This window comes from Pleurodeles waltl, chromosome 12 (assembly GCF_031143425.1).
Source record: "Pleurodeles waltl isolate 20211129_DDA chromosome 12, aPleWal1.hap1.20221129, whole genome shotgun sequence".
In the NCBI taxonomy this organism is placed as follows: Eukaryota; Metazoa; Chordata; class Amphibia; order Caudata; family Salamandridae; genus Pleurodeles; species Pleurodeles waltl.
Genome location: NC_090451.1, coordinates 489391462 through 489407086, shown reverse-complemented (window position 1 = coordinate 489407086; position 15625 = coordinate 489391462). Strand labels below are relative to the sequence as shown.

At 47.9% G+C, this 15625-nt stretch overlaps 1 protein-coding gene across 2 annotated transcripts in view; it reads left to right on the top strand.

Annotated features, from left to right (window-relative positions):
• DYNC1LI2 (dynein cytoplasmic 1 light intermediate chain 2) overlaps positions 1–15625 on the top strand; it is a 306588-nt gene that overhangs the window by 198322 nt on the left and 92641 nt on the right. For both annotated transcript variants that reach the window (XM_069217186.1, XM_069217187.1), the window contains exon 9: positions 6810–6869. In XM_069217186.1, the coding sequence (XP_069073287.1) occupies positions 6810–6869 (60 nt within the window). The remainder of the gene's footprint in view (positions 1–6809; positions 6870–15625) is intronic.

Here is a 15625-nt window from a genome sequence, read left to right as displayed (position 1 = left end):
AGCTGGGGAGCCTTTAGCTTCAAGAGTACAGTTCAACTCTTTTTGAAATACAATGGCAAGACCCCCTCCCCTGCAATCTCCTCTGTCAACCCTAGTGATAGCATACCCCAAAGGGGCAGCCATCACCAGGTCTGGGCCTGAATCTTCTATCACCCACATTTTCCATTATATAAAGAGACAATCTAGTTTATTGGGACCAATGAAATCATTGGTCTCCAAGCTATGTTTATGCATTGAGCGTACATTAATCAGAGCTCACTTGTCTGTTTCTCAGAATATTTCTCCACCTTGTCTCCTTTCTGCTTAGTTACAGTACTAGGCTCTTGACCAGGTTCCTTACTCCTGTTTTGCCAGTTACAGACTGAACAACACAGTCTGTCTATTAAAATAGGGTCCAGCCTCTCACAACTTTTCCTATTACATCTCGGATGCAGCTTGAAAAACATCTGCCTAGAGAACTGTATGCCCGCTTTACTTGAAGCCAAAGAGCAGTATCCCTAGCATTGTACTGGCATGGATGGGCTCAAACAGGCCTGCCTTAGGCATGCCAGCGATACTCTTTAACAGTATGCCTGAGGTCATGAGACCTACCCGTCTAGAGAGTTGACTGACAGTGCACTGTGGTGCATCCAAAATGTTTTCCCACTAATAGAATCGGGTTCTAACAGGCCCGTGTCAGTGTTTTTTTGTTGTTGTTTTTTTTATTTATTTATTTTAAGTTCACCTTCTAATTAAAAAGGAATACCCTCTCCCCCACAAAAAATATGCAAACCACACCTAATAGAAGATTAATCACCAAATCCCCAAGGAGGGTTGCTTCTATACCTTACCCGGTCAGCGTCCACACATCAGTGCACTTTAATAGTGTGTCAGACGTCATGTCACCTCAACAGCTAGAAAATGGCCACCACTAATAGAACCAGGCTCCCCATTAATTATGCCCCAATGGGATCTGAATTTGGTTTCAGCATTTGTTATGCGCATTTCTTTCGAGCTTCTCCACAACTGTCCTCTCAGGCTGCTCACTTTGAAAACAGCCTTCCTTGTGGCCATTACATAGGCCCACAGGGTGAACGGGCTGCAGGCATTGTTATCTAAGGCACCTTTCCACCTATCCTGACAAAGTGGTGCTTCGCACTACACCCTTTTTTCTGCCAAAAGTGGTTATGCCCTTCTAGTAATGTAGCCCAGTCCATCCCATTGCCTACTTTCTATGCACCCCAACATCCTTTTAAGGAAGAAGAGAGACTACACCGCCTAGACTGAAATAGGGCATTGGCGTTATATCTTGATACAACAGAGTTCGGGGCAGATGATCAACTCTTTGTCAGTTATGTGGGTGCAAAGAAAGTTCTGGCAGTGCAGAAGTGGACCATCTCCAGGTGAGTCCTTCGCTGTATTAAGATCTGTTACACACTGGCCAAGCAGCAACCCCCTGAGGGTTTGTGTGCTCATTCTACTCAAGCTAAAGCTGCGGCCACTACGTTAGCATGGAGAGTTCCAGTCCTTAACATCTGTCAGGCGGCAACGTGGGACTGTCTGCACACATTTACTAAACACTACTGCCTTGGCAGTCTGGTCTGTAGGGATGGGCATTTTGCCCGTTCTGTTCAGCAGGACTTTCTAGTATGAACTTGGTTCACTGACCCACCTACGGGGCGATTGTAAGGAATCTGCGACTAGAAGTCTCTATCATATGTACAAGTAACTTACCTTCCGTAAACCCTTACCTGGTAGAGACAATATCTAGTTTCTAGTTGCAGATTCCTTACTGACTCACCAATCCTTTCTGCTCTGCGAACTGATTTGTAGGGGCAGGGACTCCCCTTTCAGGGCCTTAGTGTTGATGCACTAGTAGTCAGTTTCTTTATGGCTCTGCACTTCTGGTGTGGAAAGTTGCAAGAAGAAACTGACATCAGTGCACGGGGGTGGTGCCGCAACATCACATCCGGCGCATACGACGCAGATGGACACTGAGCCGATCGACACTGCCTAATGGCATGCAGGGGTACTGCTCATGAAAATCTCTGGATCCAGCCTAACACCTGAGGGGAATTCAAAGGTAAGGCATCTGCAACTGGATATTGTCCCTACCAGATAAGGCGTTACCAAAGGTAAGTAACTTGTTTCTTAGGCTCACAAGACACTTTGACAGTTCTGGAGGTCTGAAGGCATAGACATAATCTACAGCCATAGATAGCCCCACCCTCGAATAATTGAAAGTAACCGAGAACAACTTTTTAAAAAATATTTTGAGATTAATATCATTGGTATTGCTGTCAGTTGACCTGAGCACGTACAACATCGAACCTATTGTAAAGCTAAGATCACTATTGTATTGACTTAGATTTAGGAGAAAAGCATTAAAGTCTTGCAGACCTGTGATACAAGAGTGGTTAGCCATAGTATTCCCGGGTTTCTGTCATACAACATTTGAGAAGCTGGGGTTAATTCACTTTTAGAACTTCTTTGAGCCCGTAATTGTTGCCCAGTTCGATTTATCTAAAAAAAAAAAAAAAATCTACTGGGAATCAGTTGACCAAACTAGGTTGTTGTAATCTAATCAAAGCAGACTTACAGAGGGCTTTTTGATTCACAAAGCCTCCTCCAGTTTGATAGAGAACTAGACTTTATCAAACCTCAATATGCTATATGTGCTGTAATTGAAGTTTACATTGGGTATATAATCATCGAAGTGGGACAAAAATTAAATGTGATCAAACCATTACCTTTATTGAAAGCAGATTTCTGAGACAAACATGCACTGGGGCCTTGGCGAGTCTCAATAGTTGCTGACAGCAACCTACGATCAGGATAAGGATGATGATATTGAGAGTCAAGGAGAGAACCTGGGTCACCTGAGACAGGGAATGCACTATTGGTTGCAGGGCATTTTGTTTGCTTAGAGCCCACTCATTGCTTACCATTAGTTGGCTTCATAGTCTGTTTCTTTCTTTGCTTCTTTTTGGTATAGGAAGCTGGCTCTTTATATAGTGGGCCAAAATAAGGTACACTGTGCAAATAGTCCAAGCAAACTCCAGAGGTATCACAGAGACACTTCTCGGGCTGTCTGGTCTGATGCTGGGGTTACTTGTGGTTGGAGGGGGGCCTACAGAACCAGGCTGCAGGCGTGGGCTGGGGGTCCAGTCCGACTGAGCCAACAAGTGGGCTCAGGTCTCGAGACTGGGATACGTGGGGACACCTTTGGTGCAGAAGTGTCCTGAGTGAGGTGTCGGGTCTTTGTCTCCAGGTCACTTGCGATAGAAGGGGGTCTGCAGAAACAGGCTGCAGATGCTGTAGGGAAGGCCACAGTGGGCGAGCTCAAGGTAGGCTTTGTCCCTGGAGGGCCTGGGAACCAGGCTGTCACCGTTGGCCCACTTCAGCTCAGGCTAGGCAGGTTGGATGCAATAGTGATGTCAGACGTCAGGTTTTTGGCGGTCCTGATCCTCTCTGTTCTTTCTTTGGGTGTCTGCTAGTGCAGGGAAGCAGCTTCTATGCTCAAGGGAGTCGATTTGTGAAGCACTGGCAGTTCTCCCGGTTTCTTGGAGGCTACAGCAGCAGGACAGGTCAGTTGCTCCTGTAGGGTCGAGTGCAGCAGGCAGATAAGCAGAGTTGGCACCAAGTCCTTTGTGCTTCTTGGTTCTCGGGTTCAGCAAGCTTCTCGTCCACTCCTTCTTTTGTTTCCAGCAAAGATATTTATGATGTCTTGGTAACACAAGGGCTCTAAGTACTCAATTTAGGGGGCTTTAATGGGAATGTAGGGTAGTAGACTATGGGTTCCTTACCCTTGGGGTCACTACACCCCCTTGATGACCACCTCCTTTGGAGAGTGGGCATCACCCTGTCCTAGATTTCCCAATTCCACCCACACAAGGTGGTGGAATTTCTAAGGCTGTGTTAATTTCAGACTGGTCACCCTAGAGCAGTGGTTCCCAAACTTTTTTGATCCCCGGCTCCTTTGACCTATTGGCCGTGTTGGCCACGGCTCCCCGTTATGTTACTTTTTTTGGCGGGTGGGGGAACGTAATCCCAGCCTGTACCTGTACCTACACTATTTACCGTTTGTCTTCTTTATTCTCTCCTTCACGTTGCTGAAAACCATTTATTGGAAACAATTTTTGTTACAGGGATATTATTAATGGTACTTTGGCGCCCTCCGCTGGTCAGAATAATTAATGCAGGGTGTTTTTTTCCAGTACCACGAGGAAAAGCTACCGATTCAAAGCACCTCCGAGTGGTTTCCAGACTGTGTGCGGCGCCCCTGGCTAGTTTTGACGGCGCACCAGGCAGCCGCGGCGCACAGTTTGGGAACCACTGCCCTAGAGGTATGTCCAGTCTGCAAATGCAACACGCCTCCTGCATAACTAATTTCCCACCTGTTCAGGTGCCAAATGAGCCCTGGGGCACAGGGGTCGGCATCTTCCTCTGAGGAAGGCCAGATCTGCATACCAAAGGAGGGGGGCTTCTTTGAAGCCTACTGCCTTGGAATGCAGATTTGCAGGTCATTCTGTTGGGAGGGGTGTGTTAACACCCATGCCAGAGCATACTTTGTTTCTGACCTCCAGGGAGTAAAGGCTCTCACCCTTGAGGGTCAGAAGCTCATCTGTTGGTGGCTGGTTAGAACTAGTTCGTGAGCCCACCAGCAGTTGGTAGGTTTTCAGGGGGCACCTGTAAGGTGCCCCCTGGGTGCATGTATTAATAAATCCATCACAGGATTCAGTGAAGACATCATGTAGCTGGGGAATTCGTATTGACCAGTGTCCAGCACACATATTTAGAGTGGTTTCCCTGTTCACTTTCAATGTTTAAGAATTGACAGACATAGCAGGGGCATATTTACTCATGCATACATGCCGTCACCTGTAATATAATGCACCTTGCCATAGGGCTTGAAGGGTTGCTGTAAGGAGTGACTTACAAATATTATAGGCAGATTTTAGGGGACGTTGCACACAGGCTGTGTGCCATGTAACGTGTGTGCCATGTTGTTTTCACTTTTGGGAGCACTTTGTCACACAGCCTGCAATGACAGTCTGCATGAGGTTGGTGCTGGGTCCCTTAGAGTGGCACAGTCATGCTGCAGCTCTTAGGGACCCTCTTTAGTACCTAGGCCTCAGGTACCAGAGGTACCATTTACTAGGGACTTACAGAGGTGCTAAAGGGGCCTGGCAGGGACTTACAGAGGTGCTAAAGGGACCTGGCCACTTGGGGATCAAGTGACCAGGTGTCTTGTATTTGGGAAGAAACAATGGCACTGGGGACCTGGTTAGCACAAACCCAGTGTACCTCAGTCCTAGTTGCATCAAACACCAGGCAGAATGCTGGGGGTACTGCAAGCAGAACTCAGCTTCCTACATGTGGTCCGCGTGTGCTGGCTTCACTTCCAGTTTGTGCATGGCCCTAGTACTTGTTCTTTGCCAAGTTTCCTTTTGCTGCTTCCACGTTCGAAGATACTCTTTGCATGTGTTTGCAGGCCACCCCCCTCCTTCCTGCAGGTTTTTTAATATTTAGCATGAAATTGGGCCAAGGGCATTGGATCACTTTACATGAGCACCGTTTGCCTGCTGTCAGACATAGACAACAGCCCTCATGAAATGCACCTGTGATGTGAGCCTTTTCCAGAGATGCATGAAACACTACATTACATGTCCCACTGGCCCATTTTCAGACATGGACAGCAGACTGCATGATATGGACCCATTTACCGGTTTCCTGGTATGGGGATAGACTACTATATATTTACTCCTTAGCCGGTTTCCACCTATATACGGGAAGACTGCATGAAAAGGACCTGTGTGCCACTTTCCACATATAGATGACAGAGTACATATTCACCCATCTTCTCTTATCTAGACATGCATGACAGAAGTGTGCCTTTCTTCAGGTACAAATGACAGACTGTTTGTCATCTACATCTGGAAACAGGTCAATTAGTTTATTATCAGACTACAAGAAACAGACACAATACTTGTTCCTGTTTGCAGATATGGGTGATAGACTATGTGATATGCAGTCATCGGCCTGTTGCCACGTCATAGTATTTTTTTTCCTACCTTTTAGTTGTGCTGCACAGCAGCCACTCAGCTGTACAACATGGCAAAAAGATATTGACAAAGCCAATAGCTCTCACATAGATGAGACCTATTAGCTTTGGCAATGCATGTTGTTATTTTATCCTATCTTCCTCAAGCATAGAATAAAATGGACCATTGTAGTCTTTCAGAATATGGGCATATTGAACTATTTGGATGCGTTACATATAGCTAAATACAACATATTTGCTCATTCGGTCTTCATGGTCTCTTGCTAAATATACATATTTACTGGATGACTAGATACAATTTGTCTCATGCCCTTAGGCTTCTTATTCGTTTACGTAGCTGGTGTAAGATTGTAAGTGGGCTTGAAAAAATGCATTGCACTTAGTCATACTTATTCATCTTGATCTCTTATGCAGTAATCAGTCATAATGTGGGACTTTTTAAAATGATTTTTATTTTTTTATTTATCTGGTTTGGTGGAAGATCAGTTTTATTATCGAATTATTTAAGTATTTATTGCTGTTTTTTTATGGATACAATACTGGAAGTAAACATTTACTGATGCAACTCATTTTAACACTTTTATGTTTAAGTAACATTATTTTAATTGTAATTACCCCAAAAGTAAAACTGTAAAGTCGTTTTGCCATGAATTGTGATTTGAACACACACCCCTCCTTTTTCTGTCTGTCTCCACCGTTTTTTGATTTGCTTGCAGGGTACTTGTTACTAACCATTTTGACTGTTTATTTTTTATTTTTTGTACAGTTAGTGCATGACAAAGAGCTAGCAGCAGAAGATGAACAGGTGTTTCTAATGAAACAGCAGGTAAGAGCAGTTGGATAATTTTTTATACACTTACATTGTGAGAACAGGGTTGCTGCGCTTTCTAGAAATGTCTGTTATCAAATGTTGTGCCTTTATGTATTTTTTACTACAGAGCAAAATCATTTTTGAACCCCTTTGCTAGTTTTAGAAGTTTTTTTGCATGCATGATTAAACAATATTTAATTTTCAAAAAGAAGGATGAAATTAAATGAAATTGCAGTACCACAACTTTATAAATGATAAAATAATTGTAAGAAATGTATAAAGCGTGCACCTACTAAGTGTCCTGGCGCTAAGCAGACTTAAGGGGTCATTACGACCTCAGCGGTCTTTTTGCAAGACCGCCGAGGGACCGCCGTGCGGAAGACCGCTTGTGCAAGCGGTTTGCCGCTCGGCGTATTATGACTATTGGCTGCTCTCCGTCGTTATTCCGACGGAGAGTGGATGTAGGCATGTATGTCAGGGTGTGTGCGTGTGTGTTGGTGGTGCCTGCATGCGTGTCGGGTGTGTGTGAGTAATGTTATGTTGGGGGTCGGGGTGGGGAGGGGGGCCCTGCCACCTTTGGGGGTGGCAGGGGTGGTGGGGGGTGTAGGGGAGGGAGTCGGGGTGGGGGAGACCCCCATCAGTGCCAGGGAAGGAATTCCCTGGCACTGATAGTGCTTACCGCCATGGATTTCATGGCGGTTCAAACCGCTGGAAATCCACTGTGGTAAGCCGGGTCCAAATACCGCCGGCGGTATACTGACGGCCGCAGGGCAGGAGACCCATGTCTCCAGCCCGGCGGTCGTTTCCGCCCTGGTGGGCGGGACGGAGAACCGGCGGATGACCATGGCGGTAACCGCCATGGTCATAATTCACCAAGGTAAGACCGCCAGCCTGTTGGCGGGCTTACCGCCGGTTCTCCGCCATCCGCCAGGGTTGTAATGACCCCCTAAATGACCCATCAGGCCAAGATCATCCTACTGACATGATGAGAGAAATAGCCAAGTTTTCAAATTTCACTTAAAGAAGCCCGTAGATGTAAAAGGGAGGGCATTCCAAGCTGTGGCATAAAGATAGGAATAAGAGGTGCCTCACTATCTTTTCCTTTTAATTTGAGGAACCACAGCTAAAAAGGCATCAGTGGAGCGAAGAGGTCTTGTTGCATGGTATGGAGTCAGTCTGTTGGCCAGATACGCAGGGCTGGTCTATTAGTAATCTCTATGGGCCAGAAGAAGACCTTTAAACTGTATCCTCTCCTTAATCTGCAAACTGTCAAGCTCCTCAGGATGATGATGCATATCAGCTCCTCTTGGGACCTTCAGTAGAAGCCGAGCATGGCATTCTGAACCAGCTGAAGTCTCTTTAGCTGGTAAGCCAGAAGGCCCCAGTAAAGAGCACTGGCGTAATCTAGCCGCAAGGAAATGAGAGCATGAAGTACTATTTTCTGAGTCTCGAACAGCAGTAAGTACAAACATTTCTATCTGTTAGAGACTGCTAGTTGCAGATTCCTTATGTTAGAATTTCCCCCAGGCGTCAGGCTGGATTAGGAGATTTTCTTCGAGCGATACCCTTATGCGTCAGTAGGTGGCGTCTGTCGACTCCACTGGGGTCGTAGTCACCGTGATGACGTCAGGAGTAGTCCATAGAAGCTACCTCAGTGCAGTGACGTCAGTTGTTTTCTTTCCATGGCACGCACTGATCATGAGAGAGCTACCCTAGTCTCTTTTTGACCTAATTCGACCGTTTTGTTGAGTTTTGAAGTGAGTTTTTGGTGCGTCGAGGATGTCCCCGAAGCCGTGCGAGGACTGTCACCGCATGATGTTGGTGACAGATTTGCATCAGGTTTGTTTGTGGTGTCTCAAGCGCAACCACGACCCGTAGTCGTGCTCAGAGTGCCGGACCTTGCACCCGAAGGCCTTGAGGTTGCGGTCCCTCAAACTCATGGCAGCCTGGCACTCGACTCCGCGTAGGTCCCATTCTCGATCGAGAGGAAGGTCTCAAGACCGTTCACGGAGCCACCACCACTCGTTGTCCTCAAAATCTTCAGGTGCAGGTAAGAAGTCGTTGTCGAAGAGGTCTCATCGCTCTCCGACTTCGCCCAGTCGTTCAGCTGACACGATGCATGAGGAGAGTCAACGCTCAAATCCTCCGTCCTCTGAGCCTGGTCTGGGTCCGCTCTGCGCTTCTTCGAGTTTCCAGGAGCCGGAGCGACCACCGCCCAACTTAAGGAATTCTATGAGGCCATGCACCTCATCTTGAGGCGGATCGACCCCGATATGGCTCCTTGGGGCCCAAGGGGTTTGGTTGAGGGGCCTTCGGGTTCTGTGCTGGCAGCTTAGGCTCCGGGCACTGAGATCCCCTCCAGATCCCCTCCAGATCCGCTCGCGGATCCACACCTGCGCCGGTCGCACCATTGAGACTTTCCCTGGCGCTGGGTCGGTTGTCGACACTCCCGACGTCGGTAGTGGCCACTATCGAAGTCTACCAGATCCTTATCCCCGCCTTTGTCTTCGATGGGGCCTATTCACTCCAGGTCGGATTTGGACCCTTTTTCTTATGGTTATGAATTTGGGGAAGGATTGGAGGGGTCCTTGGACCCTTATGAATACCAGGATGACCCATCTTTGGATTGGGCACAAGAATTGGGCGACGCCAGTGGACTGGACACTTCTCCATATGCTGGCATGCTGTCTTCTCCTACCGTGGCTACTGTGGAGGGAGCAACTTATGGCATGGTGGTCAGTAGGGAGGCCGAGGCTCTTGGCTTTGAGCTTCCTACTGTAGAGGTCAGGTCCAACCTCTTGACGGAGGTGCTTCAGCCAGGGGCTTCCACATCGGAGCCCCTTTTACTGTTCAATGAAGCCCTCACCGATGTCCTTTTGGGTACTTGGTCCAAACCCAACACAGGGCCTCCTGTGAATATGACTATCGCACGCCACCATTGGCCCGCTCCGAACAACCCTAAATTCCTGTCTCAGCACCCCACACCTGAGAGTCTTGTTATCCAGGCTTCCTCTTCTTCAGGCGCATTCCCTTCCACACTCCTGGATAGTGAATCAAAAAGGCTGGAACTATTTGGGAAGAAGTTGTTTTCGTACTCCAGCCTCACGCAGTGGGCTGTGAACACCGCGTGCCTTTTGGGCCGCTATACCCACTCTATGTGGGATACGGTTGCGTAAGTCCTGCCGCAGATACCGGAGGAGGCCCGTGCTATCGTCTCTCAAGCTGTCAACGGTAGGAGAGATTCGGCGAAGTTCACAATCCAGTGTGGGCTGGACACGACCGACTCTGTGGGCAAATCGGTTGCTACGACACTAGCCTTGCTACGCCATGCCTGGTTGCGTACTTCTGTTTTTTCTGGGGATGTCCAACAGTCCCTCATGGGCATGTCCTTTGATGGCTCTCGTCTCTTTGGAGACAAAGCAGAGTAGGCCTTGGAGAGATTCAAGGATTCCCGGGCTATAGCTCGGTCCCTTGGTCTTTCCTCTGCCCCTCACCCCCGCAGTCCGCTTTTTGACCCTTTCATGGCCACACAAGGGGCTCCCAGCCACTGTGCCACCCATGCTGTTCAGCCGCTGCGTGCCTGGAGATGCTGAATCCCACGTGGGCGTGGGGCAGGGAACCAGAGGTCTGCCCAGTCCACCTCTGCCCCCCACTGCAGCCTCCAAACCCTCCTTGTTCATCCCCTCACTCCCTTCCATTTGGCGGCAGGATTTGCCATGACCTGCCCCACTGGGAATCCATCACTACAGACAGGTGAGTTTTGCAGATCGGTTGACAGGGTTACTCCCTTCCTTTCGAATTTGCTTCACCAGCCATGCCTCCATCACTCAGCCACCTCCCGTGGGATCATTTAGCACTTCTCTGCCATGAAGTCACAGCTCTCTTGGCCAAGGGAGCTATAGAGAAGGTCCCTGTGCCCGAAGTAGGCAGTGGTTGTTATTCCCACTACTTTCTGGTGCTGAAAAAGGACAAGGGCTTACGTCCTATCCTAGACCTTCGGGACATAAACTACTTCCTCAAGAAGGAGAAATTCAAAATGCTCACCCGGCTCAAGTTCTGTCTGCCTTAGACCCAGGAGACTGGATGGTAGCTTTGGACTTGCAGTACGCTTATTTCCACATCCCCATCCTGCCTGCCCACAGATGTTACCTACAATTTGTGGTAGGTCATGAGCACTGTCGGTTTACCGTGCGCTTCTAATGCCTTACCAGCGCCCCTCCAGTGTTCACGAAAGTGATGGCGATGGTAGCAGCTCATCTGCGCTGGTTAGGGGTATCAGTCTTCCCCTACCTCGACTACTGGCTGTTAAAGGCGGACTCGCCCCAGAAAGTCATCTTCCACCTTCAGACTACGGTGAACCTCCTGCACACGCTGGGGTTCACTATATATATGCTGAAGTCACACCTGACTCCCTCTCAGATGCTCCCCTTCTTCTGAGCTGTTCTGGACACAGTCCATTTTCGGGCTTATCCTTCCGAAAAGGGAGTCCAAAATATTCAGGCTATGATTCAGATCTTTCAGCCTCTGTCTTGGGTTTCGCTGAGACTGACTCTGAGGCTGCTAGGCCTCATGGCCTCCTGCATCCTGCTAGTGACACATGCCAGATGTCATACGTGGGCCCTGCAGTAGGACTTGAAGTTCCAGTGGGCGCAGCATCAGGGGAATCTCTCCGACATGGTCCAGATCTCAGAGGGAACTGCGAAACACTTTCAGTGGTGGCTTTCGAATCAGCGTTGGGTCCATGGCAGATTCCTCTCCCTTCCCCAACCAGATCAATCTGTAGTGACAGATGCATCACTTCTGGGTTGGGGCGGCCGCATGGAAGAGTCGGACATCAGAGGTCTCTGGTCTCTGGCGGAGTCTGGGCTCCATATCAGTCTTCTGGAGCTCCAGACGATCAGGCCTGCGTTGAAAGCATTTCTTCCCTCTCTCAAAGGGAAAGTAGTGCACAGACAATACAACCGCCATGTGGTACTGCAATAAACAAGGCGGAGTACGGTACTGGACCCTTTGTTAAGAGGCCCTAATTCTCTGGACATGGCTGGAACATCAGGGCATTACCATGGTGGTTCAGCATCTGGCGGGTTCTCTTAACACCAGAGCAGACAAACTCAGCCGTCGCTGCACAGCCAATCACGAATGGCATCTCCATCTGGAGGTGGCGCAAGGTCTCTTTCATCAGTGGGGAGAGCCTTGGTTAGATCTGTTCGCCTCTGAAGAGAATGCACAATGTCAGCTGTTTTGCACGTTGGCGTTTCTAAGGTGGCACTCGCTCGGAGATGCTTTTCGTCTCCAGTGGAACACCGGACTCCTTTCCGCCTATACTACTTCTGCCCAGAGTTCTCAAGAAGACCGGGAACGACCGGGCCCAAGTCATTTTGGTGGCTCCGGACTGGGCACGGAGAGTCTGTTATCCAGAGCTTTTGAGTATGGCCATCAACCCTCCACTCAGACTGCCTCTTCAGGCGGATCTTCTGTCGCAGCAACAGTGGATAGTTCTCCACCCGAACCTGTCCAATCTCCAACTTCATGCGTGGAGATTGAGTGGCGACAGTTGACGAATTTTTATCTTCCACCCGAAGTCTGTGATGTCATCTTGGCAGCCAGGCGTCCCTCCACCAAAACTGTATACGTAAATTTGGCGTAATTGGCGTAAATTTGTGGCATGGTGCACCAACAAATCTGTTGATCCCCTTTCTGCCCCTCTATCCGAGGTTCTTTTGTTCATTCTTTCTTTAGCCCAGCAGGGCTCTCCTTGGGCACCCTTTAAGGGTATTTATCTGCCATTTCGGTCTTTCTTAGGTTACCTGATCAGCCCTCACTCTTTAAATCTCCTATTGTGAGTAGATTCCTAAAAGGTCTCACCCATTTATTTCCTCCCACTCCATTTATCATGCCTCAGTGGGACCTCAACCTTGTCCTTACTTATTTAATGTATACTCCCTTTGAGCCGATGCACAATTGTCCCTTACGGCTCCTCAACTTCAAAACTGTCTTTCTTGTTGCCATCACCTCTGCTCGGAGGGTGAGTGAGCTCCAGGCCCTTTTCGTCCAAGCCTCCATACTTGTCTGTGCACCCTTACAAAGTGGTGGTGCGCACTAAAGTTTCCTTCCTTCCAAAGGTCTTTACACCTTTTCACGTAGGTCAGTCCATCACCCTGCCTACTTTCTACGCACCCCCACATTCTTCCGATTAGGAGGAGAGACTCCACTGTTAGACACAAGAAGAGCTTTGGCGTTCTATCTTAATCTTACTAAAGTTTTCCGGGTGGACGATCAACTCTTTGTCGGGTATGTGGGTGTGAAAAAAGGGAAGGCGGTGCAAAAATGTACCATCTCTCGATGAGTACTTCTTTGCATCAACATGTGCTACACTTTGGCCAAGAAGCAACCCCCTTAGGGCTTGCGTGCTCATTCCACCAGAGCAACTGCTGCTTCCACTGCATTGGCACGCGGAGTTCCTGTCCTGGATATCTGCCAGGAAGCTATGTGGACACCCCTGCATACATTCGCTAAACACTAGTGCCTGGACAGTCAGGTCCGTCAGGACGGCTACTTTGGTCGTTTGGTCTTGCAAGACTTCCTAGTATGATCTTGGTTCACAGCCCACCACCGAGAATGGCATTTCTTGGGTATTTATTCTAAGGTAAGGTATCTGCAACTGGAAGTCTCTATCAGATGTACAAGTTACTTACCTTTGGTAACGAAATATCTGGTAGAGACATATTCTAGTTGCAGATTCCTTACCGACCCACCCATCCTCCCTGCTTGCGAACTGATTTCTAGGGACAATGATTCCCCCTTCAGGTCCTTAGCTCCATTGCACCAGTCTCAGTGTTCTTAGTGGCTCTGCACTTTGGCGTGGAAAGTTGTTAAAAGAAACTGATGTCACTGCGCTGAGGCGGCGTCTATGTACTGACGTCCTCACGGCGACGACGACACCCTAGGAGTCGACCGACGCCACCTACCGACGCGCAAGGGTATTGCTCAAAGAAAAATCTCCAGATCCAGTGTGACCCCTGGGGGAAATTCTAAGGTAAGGAATCTGCAACTAGAATTTGTCCCTACCAGATATTTCGTTACTGAAGGTAAGTAACTTGTACTTATAGATTTTAAAAGACCAACGCACAAGCCCACCACCTGGGGGTGAAAGCCAGCAAGATTACCAAATTTCACTCCCAAATTGCAAACTATGGAAGCTGAGGCTGGAGGGGCCGAAATATGACTGGGCCAGAATTCACCAACCCCTAATAAGTGTGGGGGTGGTGAGTCAAATTGGAGAATCTGTTTTATTAGCGTTGCACTGAAGGTAACTGAGCTGCATCCAGTGGAAAACAGCAGAATTTGAAGAAAAAGTTATATACAGTGGAACCAATCCTTATTTGAACAACATGAAACATTGACTAAGATATATAGATGATGTTTTATTAATATGGCATGACTCTATCTTTTGGAATTCCATTACTGGCTTAATGTACAGAACACTAATCTTCATTTTACAATAGAATACAATCAGTGTTCTATTAATTTTCTTGACTTGAAAATCTTTCATGAAGATGGTCATTTGTGAGTCTATATACAGGGAGTGCAGAATTATTAGGCAAATGAGTATTTTGACCACATCATCCTCTTTATGCATGTTGTCTTACTCCAAGCTGTATAGGCTCGAAAGCCTACTACCAATTAAGCATATTAGGTGATGTGCATCTCTGTAATGAGAAGGGGTGTGGTCTAATGACATCAACACCCTATATCAGGTGTGCATAATTATTAGGCAACTTCCTTTCCTTTGGCAAAATGGGTCAAAAGAAGGACTTGACAGGCTCAGAAAAGTCAAAAATAGTGAGATATCTTGCAGAGGGATGCAGCACTCTTAAAATTGCAAAGCTTCTGAAGCGTGATCATCGAACAATCAAGCGTTTCATTCAAAATAGTCAACAGGGTCGCAAGAAGCGTGTGGAAAAACCAAGGCGCAAAATAACTGCCCATGAACTGAGAAAAGTCAAGCGTGCAGCTGCCACGATGCCACTTGCCACCAGTTTGGCCATATTTCAGAGCTGCAACATCACTGGAGTGCCCAAAAGCACAAGGTGTGCAATACTCAGAGACATGGCCAAGGTAAGAAAGGCTGAAAGACGACCACCACTGAACAAGACACACAAGCTGAAACGTCAAGACTGGGCCAAGAAATATCTCAAGACTGATTTTTCTAAGGTTTTATGGACTGATGAAATGAGAGTGAGTCTTGATGGGCCAGATGGATGGGCCCGTGGCTGGATTGGTAAAGGGCAGAGAGCTCCAGTCCGACTCAGACGCCAGCAAGGTGGAGGTGGAGTACTGGTTTGGGCTGGTATCATCAAAGATGAGCTTGTGGGGCCTTTTCGGGTTGAGGATGGAGTCAAGCTCAACTCCCAGTCCTACTGCCAGTTCCTGGAAGACACCTTCTTCAAGCAGTGGTACAGGAAGAAGTCTGCATCCTTCAAGAAAAACATGATTTTCATGCAGGACAATGCTCCATCACACGCGTCCAAGTACTCCACAGCGTGGCTGGCAAGAAAGGGTATAAAAGAAGGAAATCTAATGACATGGCCTCCTTGTTCACCTGATCTGAACCCCATTGAGAACCTGTGGTCCATCATCAAATGTGAGATTTACAAGGAGGGAAAACAGTACACCTCTCTGAACAGTGTCTGGGAGGCTGTGGTTGCTGCTGCACGCAATGTTGATGGTGAACAGATCAAAACACTGACAGAATCCATGGATGGCAGGCT